We start from the raw sequence: 20,731 nt of genomic DNA on the forward strand, positions 1-20,731 counted from the left end.
GTGCTTTTTTAAGAAGTTAGAATGGCACAGGAGACACGTCTTCCATTTTGAAGGAAAAGTAGTGGGAGCATTGAAAATACTCCCTTCCCCAAATGAAAAGTAGATTTAGAGAGATTTCAATTCAAGTGAGGATCTCCCATTCTCTCAGAGAGTTACTTCCTTTCTTGGAAAGGATTCCTTTGAAAAAGTTTTCATAACAAAGTTGATTCTTTTTCTGCAAGATATTTTGAAACTAAAAAATCTTTCACCTACTTTTTAAATCAAGTTTAACTGTGGTTTTTCTTTTTTTCCTGTAACAGGAATAGCTGTGACTGTTTCTCTAGCTTTTTAAGGGCTTTTATTTTCTATAGACATTTTCAAATATGAGGAGACATCATATTAAGAAAATAATTTTGATCCTTCCATAATTTTATTAATAACAGCAAGACAGAAGACAGTAACCAAAAATTATAGTCCAGAGAATAAAAAGCAAAAAGGATGCTGTTTTTCCTGTTAATGATAGAATTTTATTGTCTTGACAGAAAAAAATGGGGTTTAATATACATAAAAAATAATATTTAATTTTTAAAAATGTTGAGTTTATGACATGTAGGCAGTTTCTGGAAGAAATTATTATAACAAATAAGAGCTAACAGAGAATTTCTGAAAGGTTCAAATGTAAAATAGGGAATAAAAAATTCAAATCCACTACTTAAAAGAGACTATATGCCTGGGTTGTGAGAAAAAATATGTGTAGCAAAGAACTTTTACTACTAAAGTTGATGCCTATCACCATCAGCACTGTAAAACTATAACTCTCTGATTTAACAAATTTCAATAAAAGTCTCCCACAACTTTTTTCCCCCCAAACTAGGAAGCATTTTACAGAAGGAAAAAACTCTTTCAAACACATGCATGATTCTCTGAATATCACGCCATCTTAACTGAAAGATCAGTAAAGACACTACCTATATCAAAACCCAAACACTGCAGCAGTACCAGCCTGTTTAACAGAGCAGATTGAACTTTGATACCTTACTGTGAGGACTACCTTTTCAACATATTATCTTGACTAGCCAAGGACTAGTGCCTGATCTTTTATCTGACAGATTTCACTAAAAGCCAGGTTCAGAAAAAACTTTTAACTTACTGGAAGTTCCAAATTGTGACAGCAGGAAATGCAAGAGGAAATACCAGATTATTTGCACAAGGCTGGCCCAGGAGTATTACACACAGCGTAAGAAGGGCCTTTCTTATTAGTCCCCTGGTAACCTCTACCCGATCCCAAACAAAAAATGGCTGACATGAGTAGTTTCTGAATCATCCAGGGATGGAAAGAGAATGTCATTCAGGATACTGCTACCTCCTCTTACCCATTAAAAGGATGAATCCACACCAAATGAATTAATAGTGAGAAAACCTTCAAGGAAAGCATTGAGATGAATGTTAAAATTAGCCTTTAATTTGAGGTACTAAGTTGTTAACTATGATATCCTCATTTGAGTCAGAACAGAACTAATTCTGTTCAGTGATTTTACTTTTTATCTTAGTCTCTTGCAAGTGAGTGTAATTAACAGTGTATTTTTGGAGAGCGTCTGCTTCCAGAAGTGCTAATGCTTGATGCTTATAGTTCCTACCAATGGACTGGGGTGCAAAAGGCTGTTGGCTTATACTTGGTCTGCCAAATCTCATTGGGACTGCAGAAAGTAAGTTGTCACACTTGCAGGGAGGAGGAGACAGGACAGGTGACCTTAAAGTGAGCAAGAAGGGATTCCATTCCATATAACTCATATTTCGTATAAAGCTCAGAGCTCATAAGAGTCAAGTCTCCTCTAAGGAGGACTCTGTCCATGCTGCCTTCAATACCGATGCATGAGTTCCTGACTTCAGTTCCTGTCTGCTGTTGAGAACAATATGGGACTTCCCCAGTGCCTGCCCACAGCATCAGTGGTGACAGTAGCCTAATTGACTTCAGGGGGGCTTGGTGTGGTATTTGTTTAGTATACATTTGTATGCATTTCATTTTATTGCTATTATTTTCATTAAAGTAGTTCTGGTTTTCTATTCCAATCCACAAGTCTCTCTCCCTTACTCCCTTTCTCTTTCCCTTTGGGAGCAGAGAGGCATTAATAGAGACTGTCTCTCACTCATACAGAGGCTGGCCCAGTCCTAATGCTTGACACATGACTTCTGAAGTCTGTGATTTTCTTCTTGTTGTTTAAAATCACCCATAGGTACCACTACAATTGTACCCTATAATCTCTCCTATATGAATAAAATTCAACCAGTTTCTGCAAGGTTTAAGTTTATATGTGACTAAAAAACAAAAAAGCTGAACCCAGCGCGTGGCTGAAGAGAGAGGAGGCAGCTTGAGGAGCGCAGCTCTGGGAGTTTGGCTTTTGGCTTTGATTCCCTTGCTTTTCAGGCGGTAAGGGGCTGGTGGCTCGGGACTTTCCGAACAGAGGAGGAGGGGCAGGGGGCTCGGATTGCATACCTGCCGGAGGGCAGTGACGTAGCTGGGGGAGGGGTTGCCGCGGAGACCGCGAGCAAACCAAACAGAACCCAGCGCGTGGCTGAAGAGAGAGGAGGCAGCTTGAGGAGCGCAGCTCGCCTTCTCACTGACAGAAAAAAAAAAAAAAATAAAGAAAAAAAAAGCCGTGTGGAGAGGGTGGTTACTGCAAGATGGTCACCACTAGAGCAAAGGCTAGCAGAAGGACAGTGGGCACCCAAACAGAGACCACACACAAGCATGCAGATGTTCAGGTAGGTGGCTGCAGTGAGTGCTGGAGCCTGGCACTCGATATGGAGGCTGGAGGAAGCAGCTCCTGTTTCAGGTGTGAGCAGGTCAGTGATCTGATGAGCATGGTGGTCAAACTAAAAGAAGAGGTGGAAAGGCTAAGAGCTAGAAGAGATGGCAAGCAGAAAATTGACGATTCCCATAATGTAATCTCTTCTAAACCAGAACAGGGGGTAACACTTAGTGGAACAGGGAGTTTGATACCTTCCCAGAAGCAAGATTCTCAACCTCCCTGTAGTAACCCACATGAGCAGGGCCAATGGGAACGGGTCTCTGCCTGACGGAAGAAATGCAAACGAAGGAAGTCTGCTCCTGTGAGCAGCACGCTGCCTCCAGTGCAGTTACAGAACAGGTATGAGGCTCTGCAGGAGGAGGCGGTCATTGGTAAGGTCGAGGACTCAAGAAGGTCAGAAGCTGCACCAATGACAGGTTGCCTCAGGCCAGCCATCAAAACTTACCCAGAAAAGAAACCTCGCAGGGTCATCGTCATAGGAGACTCCCTGCTGAAGGGAACAGAGGGCCCAATATGCAGACCAGACCAATTTCATAGAGCGGTCAGCTGCCTCCCTGGTGCCCAAGTAAAAGACGTTGTAGATAGAATTCCCAACCTCGTGAGTCCTTCAGACTACTACCCACTGCTGGTCTTTCAGGTGGGCAGTGACGATGTAACAATGAGAGGCTCACAATCTATTAAAAAAGACTTCAGAACCTTAGGGCAAATGCTAAAGGGATCAGGGGCTCAAGTCGTGTTCTCTGCCATCCCTCTAACGTCAGCAATGGATGAGGACACACTGAGGAAGGGCCGACAGATCAATTCATGGCTCAGGGGCTGGTGCTATCGACAGGGCTTTGGGTTCCACAATCATGGACTGGTTTTCAAGGCACCTGAGCTGAAAACAACTTATGGGACACACTTGTCCCAGAGGGGGAAAAGGATCCTGGGGCAGGAATTGGCAGGGCTCATTGATAGGGCTTTAAACTAGATTTGAAGGGGGAAGGGGTTAATAGTCTCCTGCTGGCTGGTGACAAACAGAGGGGCAGCTCACCAGCAGTAGAGAGAAGGAAAGCTGGTAAAGGCTGTCAACTTGCTGCCCTGAGGCAAGCCACGAATGATCCACCAGGACATTCTGTGGAAACCGAGGGGATTTGGCACAAGAGGAGGACAGGGCCAGCCTAGCTGAAGTGCTTCTATGCGAATGCGCGCAGCTTGGGCAACAAACAGGATGAGTTAAGGGCCACTGTGCTGCTGGGATGCCACGACATAGTGGCTGTTACTGAAACTTGGTGGGATGAATCCCATGACTGGAATGTAGGCATAGATGGATATAAACTCTTTAGGAAGGATAGGCAGGGAAGGAGAGGAGGAGGTGTTACCCTCTATGTCAATAGCCAGTTGGAATCAGTGGAGCTCCAACTGGGGAGGGAGGATGAGCTAGTTGAGAGCGTATGGGTTAAAATTAAAGGCAGGACAGGGGAAGGAGATATTACTGTGGGGGTCTCCTACAGGCCACCTGACCAGCAGATCCAAGCAGATGAGGCCCTCCATAGGCAAATAGAAGCAGCTTCCAGGTCACAAGCCCTGGTCCTCATGGGTGATTTCAACCACCCGGACATCTGCTGGAGGGACAACACAGCAAGGCACCAGCAATCCAGGATGTTCCTGGACTGCATAGAAGACAACTTCCTCCTCCAAATGGTAGAGGAACCAACAAGAAAAGGTGCTATGCTGCACCTTGTTCTCACCAACAGGGAAGGGCTGGTAAGCAATGTGAGGCTCATAGATGGCCTTGGCTGCAGTGACCATGAAGCAGTTGAATTTAATATCCTCAGGGCAATCAGGAGGAAGTATTCCAAGCTCACGACCCTAGACTTTAGGGGTGCAGATTTTGATCACTTCAGGGATCTGATAGCCAAAGTGTCATGGGACAAAGCCCTGGAGGGAAGAGGGACCCAGGACAGCTGGTCAGTATTCAAGGACCACCTCCTCTGTGTCCAGGAACAATGTATACCAAGAAAGAGAAAAGCAGTTAAGAATGCTAGGAGGCCTGCCTGGATGAGCAAGGAGCTACTGGACACACTATTACTTAAAAGGAAACTCTACAGGAAGTGGAGAGAAGGACAGGTAGAACAGGGGGTATACAAGGAAGCTGCCCGAGCAGCAAGAGTCCTGGTTAGGAAAGCCAAAGCAGAGTTCAAATTGAATCTAGCCAGGGAGATTAAAGGGAACACTAAGAACTTTTACAGGTATATTAATGGGAAGAAGAAGACTAGGGAAGGTGTGGGCCCCCTCAGAAAGGAAAATGGTGACATGGTCACAAGTGATGAGGAAAAGGCTGAGGTACTTAATAACTTCTTTACCTCAGTCTTCACTGCAAGGGCCTCTAGCCACACTCCTGATGTTATGGAAGTCAAAGCCAGGGACGGGGAGGAAGAACTGCCCATTGTAAGTGCAGATCAGGTTCGTGATCATCTGAAGAACCTGAAAGTGTTCAAGTCCATGGGACCCGACGGGTTACACCCACGGGTGCTGAGAGAAATGGCAGATGAGGTTGCTAAACCCCTCTGTATTATATTTCAAAAGTCATGGCAATCTGGTGAAGTCCCCACAGACTGGAAAAGGGGAAACATTGCCCCCATCTTCAAAAAGGGTAAGAAGGAGGAACCAGGGAACTACAGGCCAGTCAGTCTCACCTCTGTGCCTGGAAAGATCATGGAACAGATCCTCCTGGAGTCACTACTCGCTCAAAAGAATAGTGAAGAGGTGATTTGGAACAGTCAGCATGGCTTTGCCAAGGGCAAATCCTGCCTGACCAACCTGGTGGCCTTCTATGAGCAGGTGACAAAATTAATAGATGAGGGGCGAGCAACTGATGTCATTTACCTGGACCTGAGCAAAGCCTTCGACACTGTCCCGCACCACATCCTGGTCTCCAAACTGGTGACACATGGGTTTGATGGGTGGACCACTAGATGGATAAGGAACTGGCTTGATGGCCGCACCCAAAGAGTGGCTGTCAATGGCTCCATGTCCCAGTGGAGGCCAGTGACAAGCGCAGTCCCTCAGGGATCAGTCCTGGGACCTGTCTTATTCAACATCTTTGTCAGTGACATGGACAGTGGCATTGAGTGCACCCTCAGCAAGTTTGCTGATGACACCAAGCTGTGTGGTGCAGCAGACACGCTGGAGGGAAGGGAGGCCATCCAGAGGGACCTTGACAGGCTGGAGAGGTGGGCACAAGCCAACCTCATGAAGTTCAATAAGAGCAAGTGCAGGGTCCTGCATCTGGGTCGAGGCAATCCCAGGCACAAATACAGGCTGGGCAGTGACTGGCTGGAAAGTAGCCCTGAGGAGAGAGACTTGGGGGTGCTGGTGGACAAAAAGCTCAACATGAGCTCCCAATGTGCACTTGCAGCCCGCAAAGCCAATCAGATCCTGGGCTGCATCAGGAGAAGTGTGGCTAGCAGGTCGAGGGAGGTGATCCTCCCCCTCTACTCAGCCCTGGTGAGACCCCACCTGGAGTACTGTGTCCAGTTCTGGAGCCCCTATTACAAGAGGGATGTGGAGGTGCTGGAGTGTGTCCAGAGAAGGGCCACAAGGATGATCAGAGGGCTGGAGCACCTCTCCTATGAGGACAGACTGAAGGAGTTGGGGCTGTTCAGTCTGGAGAAGAGAAGGCTCCGAGGTGACCTAATTGTGGCCTTCCAGTATCTGAAGGGGGCCTACAGGAAGGCTGGGGAAGGACTTCTCAGGATCTCAGGTAGTGATAGGACTAGGGGGAATGGAATGAAGCTGGAGGTGGGGAGATTCAGGCTAGATGTGAGGAGGAGGTTCTTCACCATGAGAGTGGTGAGGCACTGGAATGGGTTGTCCAGGGAGGTGGTTGAGGCCCCGTCCCTGGAGGTGTTTAAGACCAGGCTGGATGAGGCTCTGTCCAGCCTGGTCTAGTGTGGGGTGTCCCTGCCCATGGCAGGGGGCTTGGAACTAGATGATCCGTGTGGTCCCTTCCAACCCTGAATGAAACTATGAAACTATGAAACTATGAAATTGGATTCTGGGTTCCTACGCCACTTAGCATCTCTTCACTAGAAGAAATAAGTAAAACTGTGTTATACATGGCAGTAATGAAACAGTATTTTTTTAAGCTGACAAAAACTTCAATAAAGGGCATAGTATGGTTCAGAAAAACACCCTCTCAGAAACAGCTTCTCTACTGAAACTATTTAAGCAAGTATCAATTGTAAATGGTCACATTAGCTACACTATCAGATGGAGACGACTGAAGGAAGAGTTTCATAGATTAATCAAAGCATGTGAAGAGTCTGTTTTATAGTCATAAAAGCCAAGAAGAAAAATAATTCTTATAAAATAACTCTGTATTCACAACACCCTTTAAAATGTGCACAGCAATAATGCCTGAAATTAAAGAGTGCACAATGAGGATACAGTAAAATACTGATCCAGTGGTCATTTTGTGAGTGCTGGCTGACTGGCTGTCAGGACAGGGATAGCTGGTTAGTTGTAGGAGACACACTGGGGGCTGGCATGGATGACCCAGGTCAGCGATGCATGGATTCTTCTGAAGAGCACAAGGATTGTAGCAAGAGATCTTGTTGGTAGCATACTGTTACATTGATTTTCATTCGGAATCAGCAGAGCAGAAGCTAAACAAAAAGAGAAGAGGAAACACAGGACTGGAGGCTAGGGTGGGAGAGAGAAGGAAAGATGGGAACAAACAAGGGTGAAGGAACTGTAAGGAAGAAGAGATGGGAAGTAGAGGCAGAATGCAGTCAGGGTTAAGATCAACAGAATTTCTCTGAACATATTTAGAGTCCCTTACTTAACCATTTATGTTGCCTGGAAAACAGCTCTTTTTCTGTAGCATTCCTTTAGAGGAGACATCATGAACTTTGGTGCTCCCAAACAAAAGTCAGTAACCACTAGTTTGAGTGCAAAATGCATGAAGTACAGTGCCATGAAGTACAGAGTATTAGCTAGGCTCCATTTTATTCCACCTCCAATTCCTCTCACTATTTCTTGCCATATGGGGTCCTTGTGCTCTTTAAAAAAGCATTCAATACGGTATTAAGTATAAGATACTTTTAATTAACTCAAGTTGGCTTCTGTGTGAACACTGATGGGAAGCTTTCCATATGGGAAAAATCAGCCTGTCAGAAGTGAGAAAGTGGAGAAATAGCTGTCACGTCCCTTGTTTTCATTTAATCTCTCCCAAGCGATTAGACTGATAAGATCACACACACACCATTTAATTTGTCATGCACAAATCAGTTTTGTAATAGTTTTTTCAGTGTTATACATACCATGCTGCTGTTAAAAAATGAAAGTGCTAACTGGAGCAAAGTATTATGGGGCTTGAAGTTCAGATTGCAAGTTGGGAGACCTCCTGTTCCAATTGCTGCTTTTGGGTTCTGGGTTCTTGGGTGTTGGCTCTTTTCTGCTGGGATGGTGACAGGACAAGGAGGGATGGGAGAGTAGTTTTCTGGCTTGGGCTTTTGGCTCGCTTGCTTCTGTTTGCTGCTGCCTTGTGTCATGCTTTTTCTGCAAATAGGCTAAGGTAATTATGCATTTTGTACCATGTTTTTCTGATTTTGCTCAGTAAACTCTATTCTTATCTCACTTTTTTTGTATCTCAGTTCTGAGTTTTTGTGTACTTTTCCCTTCACTTCTGTGTTGGGGGAGCAGACAAATTAGCCCCTGTGCTAAACCATTATGGAGAAAAATAGATCCTACTACCTCACTAAATTTTAGATCTTTGTCAATGCATTTAAATTTCTTGCAAAAAAAGTTACCAACAAGTATTCTAAATACAAAATTTTACCTCTATTCCAATTTCAAATCCACCACCAAGGCCAGCAATTCCTATTGCAGAAGGAGCAGACCAGGCTGTCATGCAAAATAAGACAAATATAAAGAATTTTACCAAGTGTTACAAGAAATAGTCATTTTATTATTACATTTAAAACACACTAATAAATTATCTTTTTAAAACTATGTTCAAAAGCACTAAAATGGAATCAGATAACTATACTGATTTGTCCCAATGGAAGGAATGTCAGAAATACAAGCCCTTGCGATCTAAACCAATCTTTGTTGCAAATTATCATATAATTGTCCATAATTGAATATAATTCATTCTTCTAATAAATTTTCAACTATACACTTTTATATTTCATCCTTTTCTCAAACAGACTTTAAATGTGGTAAAAAGTAGGTACAAAATTTTGAAAACAGCTTTCAAACTAAACATTGTCATCTACTGGCTTGATTCCTCACACATCCTGTAGAGTCACAGCACTGTTTTGGTTGGAAAAGACCTCTAAGATTGAGTCCAGCCACTGACAAATGTTTTATAATATGAAAAGAAATTATGAAGTAAAAAAATATTTGTTTCTTTTAATTTTCCCATGAAAGACTAAAGGAAAATACTACTTACTTCCATTAGGAAGGTGAGCCAACACAATTCCACTTCCTCCTTTAGCAGTCACCAAAAATCCAGCTTTAATAACAGACAAAACTGCAAGGCCTTTGGCTTTAGCTATTACATGAGCTGAAACAGCAAAATCGTTTGTTCAAGATCTTGTAAGAGAAGGGTCAAATAACTGAAGCAAAAGCTTAAATAGAGGTCACATGAACATGTACTGATCTCTATGCTGATACCACTGCTTCAACTATCCTGGTCAGCTCATCCAGAATTAGTTTGCTTTTTGCCAAAACTGTGTGTGAGAACCCTTAGCAAGGTAAAAAGGTAGTGGATAGTTGACATCCATCTCACTACAGATTTTTAGAGGAGTCTACATTTAAATCATAGTGACATACAGTAGCATAATCAGTTTATACTACTAGATGCCCTTTATAGCAAATAAAGGGCCATGATCCTGCAAGTCTTATTACACATCTTCTGGAACATAATAGTTTAAAATCTAAAGCCACAAGCAGAAACATCAGATGAAGGGAAACACAGAAAGATGATTGCATAAATAAAGACAGCAGCAAATATGAATGCTTAATTATTATCAAAGGAGAAATGTGCCCTGATCTCTTCAACTTATTTTCATCTAGCTAATTCTAATAAACAAAGACATTCAAGAACCAGAGATACTATTCCAGGCTCTACCTTAAGAAAAGGCATTCCCAGGGTAAGCATGAGACAGTGCACCCATCCAAGAGGGAAGCCTTCCTGTGCAGATACCCTGTGGCTGCAAACATGCAAAAGATCTCTCCCAGCATGTAATGTCTGCCTAAAATACAGCAACCTGAACCCCTTTACCTTCCAAAATGTTTTCACAAAAGCTATGGCACCCTAAATCTTCATTCCTTGTGTGGTGGGTTGAAAATTCCTCCCCAACATTAAAACTACCACCTGTTGCTAAATTATAGTCACTGAAAACAGAGGAAACTGTTAAAGAGGATAATTGCAACAGAGGGGAGTGATGGAGTTTTTAACTGAATCAAAACATTTTCTTTACTCACAAGGTATGATTTTATCACGTCCATTTCTGGAAGTTATTTCTGTAAAGTCTCTTAATATTTTAGCTTCTGACTTCAGGTTGGAAAGTATAGGGTTATTCACTGTATAGCATAAAAGAAATAAGAAATTTTATCTATGGTCAGTTCAGGACAGCTCATATTAAAAAACCTAGTGTAATTTGTATGTGAAAAGTTATTCTTTACAAATAAGGAGTAAGGCAGACAAACAGGGAAACAGCAAATATAAGAAATGGCATCCTGCATCAGAACCACATTTTGTCTCTGATGGTTGTAACAGAAGATGCGACTCAGGAAGTGCACACAAGCCTGGTTCTTCTCTGCAGTCTGTTCCTCAGAACCCACACTGGTAACAGAAAAGATGTTGAAGATACATCTTCAGTTGTTCCTGTTCCTATTTACATAGGCTTCTTGCACACAAACTTGTCTAATACCTTTTGAAACCTGCTGACACTCTTTGCCTTCAGAGCTCCTGCAACCGCAGCTCGCTACCTGCTACTCAAAGAAGTACCTGATCTATTTTAAAGTACTTGGATACTGCAAGAAGAGAGGCCCAAACAAAACATGAGCAGACAATTGCTTTCAGTAGATTCATAAACCAGGCTGGAGCAAATGTCTTCATGACTTCTGCTCTTTGGACTTGACATTGGATTTTCAAGGTCAGAGGAAAAACATACCCAGCAAGTATAAGAGAAAAAAAAAAATAGATTGAGGCAGTCACAAAAAGCATATTGCAATACAATTCTTAACATTCAAGAGAGTAGGAGTTATACACTTTTAGCATATTACAACTTAAAATTAAGAATTGTAACACAGCACGTGCCCATCTGCATAATCAAGGGAACACTTCTGTATGCAGGTTTTCACTTACAAATGTTTTAAGTCTAGAGGTCTCGGGTTTGGGGAGGGTCACCTATCCAGACTACACAAGATTCACATTTGAGGGTACTGAATTATTCTTACAGTTGAACAAAAGTGGAAGTTATGCTTCACTTGAGCTGTGCCAGACCATGCAGGACTCCTTGCAAAGTGATCAAGACAATGAAAATAAGATGTGCACACTAGAGATAAAAAACATTGTGGAGCAAAAGCAAGCATCTTGCAGTTTCTAGACTACAGAGATATAAAACAAACTTATGTGCTCTTCTCACTCTCCTCTTCTGTATCTTTGCATTCGGTCCTTCCTCACCATTGCTTCTTTGTGCCTGACCTCAAAATTTGAAGGAACATCCCAAGTTCATTCTTCTTACTACTAGAAAGGACAAGTATAAGAAGCTCATATTTCCAACAGATCAGAAAAGAAATTCCTTAGCTAAGTCCATTGAGAAAACATGAGAAGATTTCTGGCCTAAAAGTCTGTAAATGAGAAGAAAGAGATGACTAAAAGCAAACAAACGAACAAAAAACCCACACCAAACCAACCAAAACAAAATCAAAGCAAAAACCATTTTACAGTTTTGATACATATTTTCAGATTCAGAAATGTATCAAAACTACTTGATGGTTACCAGAAAACAGTGTGTGCATGCTTATGTGCATGTAGGATTTACTAATTAAGTGGAAAAAGTTCAAAGCTAAACTTCATGAGTAATCAGAAGTAATACTATCACTACCTCACTGTCCCTTGAAGTCTCAATACATAATTGGTTTCAAGATCAGGTTTTGGTTACACCTTGGGGCAGGAGGGAGGATGCTAAAGTAGCCCTCTTCTGCATTTACTTTCAAAAGTTTCACAGAATACCTATCTGTTTCTGTCCTGGTGGTGCTACTTAGGAAGAAGTTTTTAACAAAGAGGACAATGTTTTCATAAACAGGTTGCCCAGAGAGGTGGTAGAAGCCTCATCTCTAGAAACACTCCAGGTTAGGCTGGATGGGACTCTGAATAACCTGATCGAGATGAAGATGTCCCTCTTCATTGCAGATAGGGTTGGACTAGATGACACTTGAAGGTCCCTTTCAACCCAAAACAGTCTATGATTCTATGATTTATCTGCAATATGATTCTAAACACTGTATTCCTAGATGCAAATTTTGCATAGAAAAACAGCATTAGTTGAGCAAACTGAAAACTATGTTATTCCCACTCTAATCCCTTTAAAAGGTTTGGTGGGGTTTTGTGGGTTTGTTTGTTTGGTTTTGGTTTTTGGTGGGGTTTTTTGTGCCACATGGTATGGTGTGCCTTTATTAACAGGGAATGGGAGAGATGGAGAGATATTCCACATCTAGCTGTACACTGCAACACTAAGCGCAAGAATAACCTAACATTCCCATCCTCAAAATAACAGCAGAAACTTCACTTTTTCCCCGTATTATTTTACTACATCAACATAGTTGCTGCATCCCTTCAGTATCTATAGAAATTCACATATACATTGTCCCTTGCTTTTCCCCTTCCTGCCACAGACTGAAGCAATACAGGATTACTGTTTTTGACTAAGAAAAAGCAAGAAGATTTGACAACTTACTGCCAGTTACTTTGCATGAAGCCAGATTTGAGCACTTGCAGAAACAGGCTAAGAAATGGGTGATATTTCCAAAGCTAAATTGAGATACTAACTGGGGGTAAAGGGAAGGAAAAAAGAGATGATGTTGAACATGTTTCCCTCTGAAGTTAGACCTGCTAGAGAAAGGTTACAAGTGAGATGACTTGTATTCAGATTTTAATTTAAACAGCAGCAGGTATGAAAATTAAAATTACTTTAATTGGCAAGCAATCGTGGCACAGGGGATCAAGGCAAATGACTAAACCCTTTCACTGCTTAAACCCAACACAGCTACTCATATGGGCTACCATATGATTCCTTACGTAGTGGTCCATTTTGAGTTCCTTTATTTACTTCCATGACGTTACATAGCTATTAAGAAACTGGCAGAATGCCTACAGTGGTCTTTGAGGAACTGATGATTTGCTTATTAAAAAACCCCACCAAAAACACATCCACACCCTGACCTTAATTATGCATAATATGGTGATTGGTAAAGCTTGGCTAGACTCCCATTTTACCAAGATTGCTAGAGCTACAGCAAAAGGAATCTAATACTTTTATCACAGAGGAAAGAGGGAGCTTTGTCTCTCCCTCTTAGGATATGCCGCTATGCCACCCTCAAGATTTTTTTGTCAGAATTCAATATTAGGCAAAGACAAAACCAACAATCATCATTAAAAAGGGAAAGTTTAATGATTACCTATATATTATGGCTTAATGCCTCACTCTTACTGTGAAACTTTCACAGAATCACAGAATACATCTGGTTGGAAAAGACCTCAAAGACCATCCAGTCTGACCCTTGATCCAGCACTGAAGGGTCAACATTAAAGCATGTCCCTAAGGGCCAGGTCCACACATCACCTGAACACCCCCAGGGATGGTGGACTCCACCACTGCCCTGGGCAGACCATTCCAGTGTTTGATAACCCTCTCAATAAAGAAGTATTTCCTAATATGTAGCCTCAACCTTCCCTGGTATAGTTTGAAACCATATCCTCTAGTCCTGTCACTTGTCATTAAGAAGAGGAAGGCCCCCTCCTCACTCCAACCTCCCTGCAGGAAGTTGTAGAGAGTGATAAGGTCTCCTCTCAGCCTCCTTGTTCTTTGTATCAATCAATTCTGTAAAACTTAGTCCAAAGGCAAAGAACATCACAGTTTTTCAGTTAAAAGCTTAGTAAGTAGAAAAATCACAGAAACAATTCAAAACTACTTATGTACTTTGTTTTTTTCCTCAAAAAAAAAAAGTAGTACATAGAGGTTTGAACTATGAAATAGTGGTGTCTGTCCCAAAACACAACAGAAATAAAATCACTAATTATTGTGAAGGTTACAGAAAAGAATCTTGTTTCTATCTATTTTAATCACTGTATAAACAGACAAAACCATAAGTGTGATTTCTGTGACATCAAAAAAAGGTTTAAATTTCTGCTTGCCTATCAAATTGTCCTTTTCCCCCTCAAGCTTACCTTTTTATCTTCTTAAAAACTGATTTAACATTGCAAGTCTATTAAATTAGATGCTATAGAACTGTCTGGTTTTTGATAAAAATATTGTATGGAATATTTAGAAATAAGCAGAAGATGCATGTTCAGATTACCCCTTCACTAACATAAGGAATAATCCTGTAGCACTGTCTTCACTATTAGCTTTTAAGTATGCATATATAATTGTCTATTTTGTATTCAAGTAATGCTCAGGAAGGAGGTAACCAGGAGCAATAAGACAATAATATCTATCAGGAGGATATATTGACTGATGGGTTTGGAATGCCACGACCAGTGAATGCTCACCTGGGAGCAAGCTTCATTTGCACTCCTGCTTGTTGCTGAAAGGAGAAGATATTGAGCATATGTGAGTCAGCAACACAAAGCCCATGGGGGACTATCACACCAAAATTGATTAAGTGCTTAATTTGTAAGCCGATAAGGCAAGTGCGTCATCCTCTAATTTACATTCTGACTAACAGTAATAATGTGTTGGCTGAACATTTGGTGAAATTATCTGAGCAAGGTGTAATAAAGAATAAATAAAGCCTTTTAACTTAAAACCTTTAACTAAATCTGACACAATCAAAATTCTGCTGGATATGAACAGATGAAATAAAGCATGGTGACATTAGGAGAACCTCAACATCAAAAGTACAGTTCCATGCACATGTGAGTTTTGAGTTATTTGGTGAAAGATTTTGGTCACAATGAAAAAAATCCAACAATGGCAAAAGCTTCTATAAGCCTCAGTAATTCAGTCTTTGTTTTCACTTCGCTAAGAAGTTCAGAAACAGCACATTGAAGTGCAGTTGATGTGCAAATGCCCATGGTTGTAGCAGCAATATGAATGCTAAAAAGCTTGTATGACCAGAAAAAAAAATTCAAAATTATGCATAAGAACATTCATAAATATGAAAAGTAGCATAGTGAAAAACTTTCATCTCCCAGAGCATGAACTTCTTGAGAGCTGGAATACCTGAGACTAAAGTGGTACTGACACAGATGAACACTGCACTTGAAACAAATACACGTTCCCTTTGTGTATGCAACTTTCAACTAGGTGACTTCTTAGGTGGCATGTGAAAACAGTCACTAACCGCCTGAGGCACAACAGTTAGGGACTTTGTTCCAAAAAGCATATCAGACATCTGCTCAGTTGCACAGGAGGCAGAGCAGTAGAACACCTGTAGCTAAAAGTCTTCAAAATTCTTTGGAACTTTTAGCAGTTTACAACAATGCTAAAGTCTTGAGTCCACAGTTCTACTACTGAGTTGCAGCCTTTGCACTAGGAGAGTGGATGAAAACAAGGAGCATGGGGGAAAGAAATCATGCAGTTTGTACATAAACAGTCAGAAACCAGCATTTTCAAGAATATAGGGACAGTGGTAGACTCTAAGACAAGCAGCAAAGGCAGACAGAGTTACCTTGAGGGTTGTCTGGGACAAACAAGTGAATTCTTTCAAGAATTTGTATTATGAGAATTGCAGGCTTTTTATTAGAATAAACCTTTATTAGAATAAACCAAACCAGGTTGGAAGAGACCTTCAAGATCATCGTGTCCAACCCATCAACCAATCCAACCCACCCAAACAGCTAACCCATGGCACCAAGCACCCCATCAAGTCTCCTTCTGAACACCTTCAATGACGGCGACTCCACCACCTCCCCGGGCAACCCGTTCCATAGCGCAATCACTCTTTCTGTATAGAACTTCTTTCTAACATCCAACCTGAACCTCCCCTGGCGCAGCTTGAGACTGTGTCCTCTTGTTCTGGTACTGGGTGCCTGGGAGAAGAGACCATCATCAGCCTGTCTACAACCTCCCTTCAGGTAGTTGTAGAGAGTGATAAGGTCACCCCTAAGTCTCCTCTTCTCCAGGCTAAGCAGCCCCAGCTCCCTCAGCCTCTCCTCATAGGGCTTGTGTTCCAAACCCCTCACCAACTTTGTTGCTCTTCTCTGGACTCGTTCCAGCAAGTCAACATCCTTCCTAAACTGAGGGGCCCAGAACTGGACACAGTACTCGAGGTGTGGCCTAACCAGTGCAGTGTACAGGGGCAGAATGACCTCCCTGCTCCTGCTGGCCACACTGTTCTTGATGCAGGCCAGGATGCCATTGGCCCTCTTGGCTGCCTGGGCACACTGCAGGCTCATGTTAAGCCTACCATCAACCAGCACCCCCAGATCCCTCTCTGCCTGGCTGCTCTCTAGCCACTCTGACCCCAGCCTGTAGCACTGCATGGGGTTGTTGTGGCCAATGTGCAGAACCCGGCATTTGGATGTGTTAAATCTCATGCCGTTGGATTCTGCCCATCTGTCCAGCCTGTCCAGGTCTCTCTGCAGAGCCTCTCTACCCTCCAGCAGATCAACTCTTGCCCCCAGCTTGGTGTCGTCAGCAAATTTACTGATGATGGACTCAATGCCCTCATCCAGATCATCAATAAAGATGTTAAAGAGCACAGGGCCCAGCACTGATCCTTGGGGCACACCACTAGTGACTGGTTGCCAGCTGGATGTGGCACCATTCACCACCACTCTCTGGGCTCGGCCCTCCAGCCAGTTCCTAACCCATCGCAGTGTGCTCCCGTCCAAGCCATGGGCTGACAGCTTGGCCAGCAGTTTGCTATGGGGGACGGTGTCAAAGGCCTTGCTGAGGTCCAGGTAGACTACATCAACAGGCCTCCCCACATCCACCAGGCGGGTCACCTGATCATAGAAGGAGATCAGGTTGGTCAGGCAGGACCTGCCCTTCCTAAATCCATGCTGGCTAGGCCTGATCCCTTGGCCATCCTGTAAGTGTTGTGTTATTGAACTCAGGATGACCTGTTCCATGATCTTGCCTGGCACTGAGGTCAGGCTGACAGGCCTGTAATTCCCTGGCTCATCCAACCGGCCCTTCTTATGGATGGGCACCACGTTGGCCAGCTTCCAGTCCTCTGGGACCTCGCCAGTGAGCCAGGACTGCTGGAAAATGATGGAGAGTGGCTTGGCCAGCTCATCTGCCAGCTCTCTCAGCACCCTAGGATGAATCCCATCTGGTCCCATGGACTTGTGGGGATCCAAGCTGCTAAGGAGAGTTCCAACTACCGCCTCATGGAACATAGGGAAACTGTGCAGCTCCCTGGCTCCTTCTGCTAGCTCTGCAGACCAGCTGTCAGGAAGACGTTCTGCCCTTCTAGTAAAAATTGAGGCAAAGAAGGTGTTAAGTATCTCTGCCTTTTCCTTATCCTTGGTTACAATGTTCCCCTCCGTATCCACCAAGGAGTGGAGGTTTTCCTTCCCCTTCCTCTTACTATTAATGTATTTATAGAAGGACTTTTTGTTGTCCTTCACAGTAGAGGCCAGTTTAAGTTCCAAGTGTGCTTTTGCCTCCCTAATTCTCTTCCTACAAGACCTAGCAACATCCTTAAACATTCTGTGGGTTGCCTCCCCTCGCTTCCAAAGGTGATACAAAACACCTCAAAACACACCACCACACCTATTCACCCTGCTACACAAACCCTGGGAAACTGTCTACCTGAAACCCTTTCAGCAAGTCTTTCATATACATTTATTGTGTTTGATGTGTAAACAATTGGTACCAAAGAGGTTGGGCGCTGCCCACCAAGCAAGATCATGCAAGTAACATGATTGGAGCTAAGTCAGAACTAGCATTTTGGTTCTGCTTCATTCACCTTATATTAAAACAAGAGTCGGTAGGATATGCAAAATCTGGGAAAATCCCAAAGGAAATACCAACTTTGGTTTGCTAACTTTATTTTTATCACCAAGAATACACTTGAAGGCAATCCAAGCAGGTAAACAAGTACATTAACCTTTGCTAAGAAAGCTGGAACTACAACAAAGCTGTGCTTTTCAGAAAAAGAATCCTAAAAAACATCTTGTTTGTTTCATCACAAGGGACAAAAGCATAGTGAGAAAAAAAAAAGTAGCAGATTACAATCTCAATGTGCACTACATAGTAGTCCTGTATGCTACAGTAATAACCTACATGAAAAAAATATTTGGGTACCTTAGCAAAATACAGACTCAAACTATTCCCTGCAGAAAATACTTAACACCTTATTAGTAAAACTGTCCGTATCATTCTGATGCTCTCATTTATCCATTTCATGAATGCCCTAATTCCCTATGTGCATGCTTCAAACTTAAGAAATTACTAATTCTCATAATGAATTATACAATTTGTCACAAAAGAAACATTTTTTCAAGCTAAAAAGAATAAGCATTTTGTTCTTAAATAAAAGTGCTTAATATCTATTAATCAAGAATCTGAAGAGCCCTAGTTCTACCTAGGCTCTTGCACTGTCTTATTCATAGTAGCATTTCTTTCCCACTAAGTCATACAGCCTGTTCTTCATAGCAGCCCTGCATTACAGACTCTTTTATAACTCTGTAATGGATGTTAAAAAAAAATCCTAAAATATAGTTTGTCACATGAAAAATTGTAATCTTCAGTGATAACATGATACAACATAAAGAGCTACAGCAAATGTATGAAGTGATGTTAAATGAAGAAGGTATGGACTGTTACTCTTCCACTACTGAGGGCTGTGAACACAGAACAACACTTCAGATGATGGAACCTCCCAAGACCACCTGACCAGCAGATCCAAGCAGATGAGGCCCTCCATAGGCAAATAGAAGCAGCTTCCAGGTCACAAGCCCTGGTCCTCATGGGTGATTTCAACCACCCGGACATCTGCTGGAGGGACAACACAGCAAGGCACCAGCAATCCAGGATGTTCCTGGACTGCATAGAAGACAACTTCCTCCTCCAAATGGTGGAGGAACCAACAAGAAATGGTGCTATGCTGGACCTTGTTCTCACCAACAGGGAAGGGCTGGTAAGCAATGTGAGGCTCATAGACGGCCTTGGCTGCAGTGACCATGAAGCAGTTGAATTTAACATCCTCAGGGCAATCAGGAGGAAGTATTCCAAGCTCACGACCCTAGACTTTAGGCATGCAGATTTTGATCGCTTCAGGGATCTGCTAGCCAAAGTGTCGTGGGACAAAGCCCTGGAGGGAAGAGGGACCCAGGACAGCTGGTCAGTATTCAAGGACCACCTCCTCTGTGTCCAGGAGCTCTGTGTACCAACAAAGAGAAAAGCAGGTAAGAATGCTAGGAGGCCTGCCTGGATGGGCAAGGAGCTACTGGACACACTATTACTTAAAAGGAAACTCTACAGGAAGTGGAGGGAAGGACAGGTAGAACAGGGGGAATACAAGGAAGCTGCCCGAGCAGCAAGAGTCCTGGTTAGGAAAGCCAAAGCAGAGTTTGAGTTGAATCTAGCCAGGGAGATTAAAGAGAATACTAAGAACTTTTACAGGTATATTAATGGGAAGAAGAAGACTAGGGAAGGTGTGGGCCCCCTCAGAAAGGAAACTGGTGACATGGTCACATGTGATGAGGAAAAGGCTGAGGTACTTAATAACTTCTTTACCTCAGTCTTCACTGCAAGGGCCTCTAGCCACACTCCTGATGTTATGGAAGTCAAAGCCAGGGACGGGGAGGAAGAACTGCCCATTGTAAGTGCAGATCAGGTTCGTGATCATCTGAAGAACCTGAAAGTGTTCAAGTCCATGGGACCCGACGGGTTACACCCACGGGTGCTGAGAGAAATGGCAGATGAGGTTGCTAAACCCCTCTCTATTCTATTTCAAAAGTCATGGCAGTCTGGTGAAGTCCCCACAGACTGGAAAAGGGGAAACATTGCCCCCATCTTCAAAAAGGGCAAGAAGGAGGAACCAGGGAACTACAGGCCAGTCAGTCTCACCTCTGTGCCTGGAAAGATCATGGAACAGATCCTCCTGGAGTCACTACTCGCTCAAAAGAATAGTGAAGAGGTGATTGGGAACAGTCAGCATGGCTTTGCCAAGGGCAAATCCTGCCTGACCAACCTGGTGGCCTTCTATGAGCAGGTGACAAAATTAATAGATGAGGGGCGAGCAACTGATGTCGTTTACCTGGACCTGAGCAAAGCCTTCGACACTGTCCCGCACCACATCCTGGTCTCCAAACTGGTGACACATGGGTTTGATGGGTGGACCACTGGATGGATAAGGAACTGGCTTGATGGCCGCACCCAAAGAGTGGCTGTCAATGGCTCCATGTCCCAGTGGAGGCCAGTGACAAGTGGAGTCCCTCAGGGATCAGTCCTGGGACCTGTCTTATTCAACATCTTTGTGGGGGACATGGACAGTGGCATTGAGTGCACCCTCAGCAGGTTTGCTGATGACACCAAGCTGTGTGGTGCAGCAGACACGCTGGAGGGAAGGGAGGCCATCCAGAGGGACCTTGACAGGCTGGAGAGGTGGGCACAGGCCAACCTCATGAAGTTCAATAAGAGCAAGTGCAGGGTCCTGCATCTGGGTCGAGGCAATCCCAGGCACAAATACAGGCTGGGCAGTGACTGGCTGGAAAGTAGCCCTGAAGAGAGAGACTTGGGGGTGCTGGTGGACAAAAAGCTCAACAT

The 20,731-nt window shown here is 43.2% G+C and overlaps 1 protein-coding gene across 1 annotated transcript in view; it reads right to left on the reverse strand.

Moving 5' to 3' along the window:
- SH3YL1 (SH3 and SYLF domain containing 1) overlaps positions 1–20,731 on the reverse strand; it is a 57,772-nt gene that overhangs the window by 34,549 nt on the left and 2,492 nt on the right. Inside the window, exons 2-4 of the mRNA XM_068161304.1 lie at positions 10,266–10,364; positions 9,229–9,342; positions 8,614–8,678 (exon numbers count right to left, since the gene is read on the reverse strand). Of these exons, the coding sequence (XP_068017405.1) occupies positions 8,614–8,678; positions 9,229–9,342; positions 10,266–10,364 (278 nt within the window). The remainder of the gene's footprint in view (positions 1–8,613; positions 8,679–9,228; positions 9,343–10,265; positions 10,365–20,731) is intronic.

The sequence above is a fragment of the Melanerpes formicivorus genome, unplaced genomic scaffold, assembly GCF_026170545.1.
Source record: "Melanerpes formicivorus ecotype bairdi unplaced genomic scaffold, bMelFor1.0.p_v2 SCAF_57, whole genome shotgun sequence".
Classification (NCBI taxonomy): domain Eukaryota; kingdom Metazoa; phylum Chordata; class Aves; order Piciformes; family Picidae; genus Melanerpes; species Melanerpes formicivorus.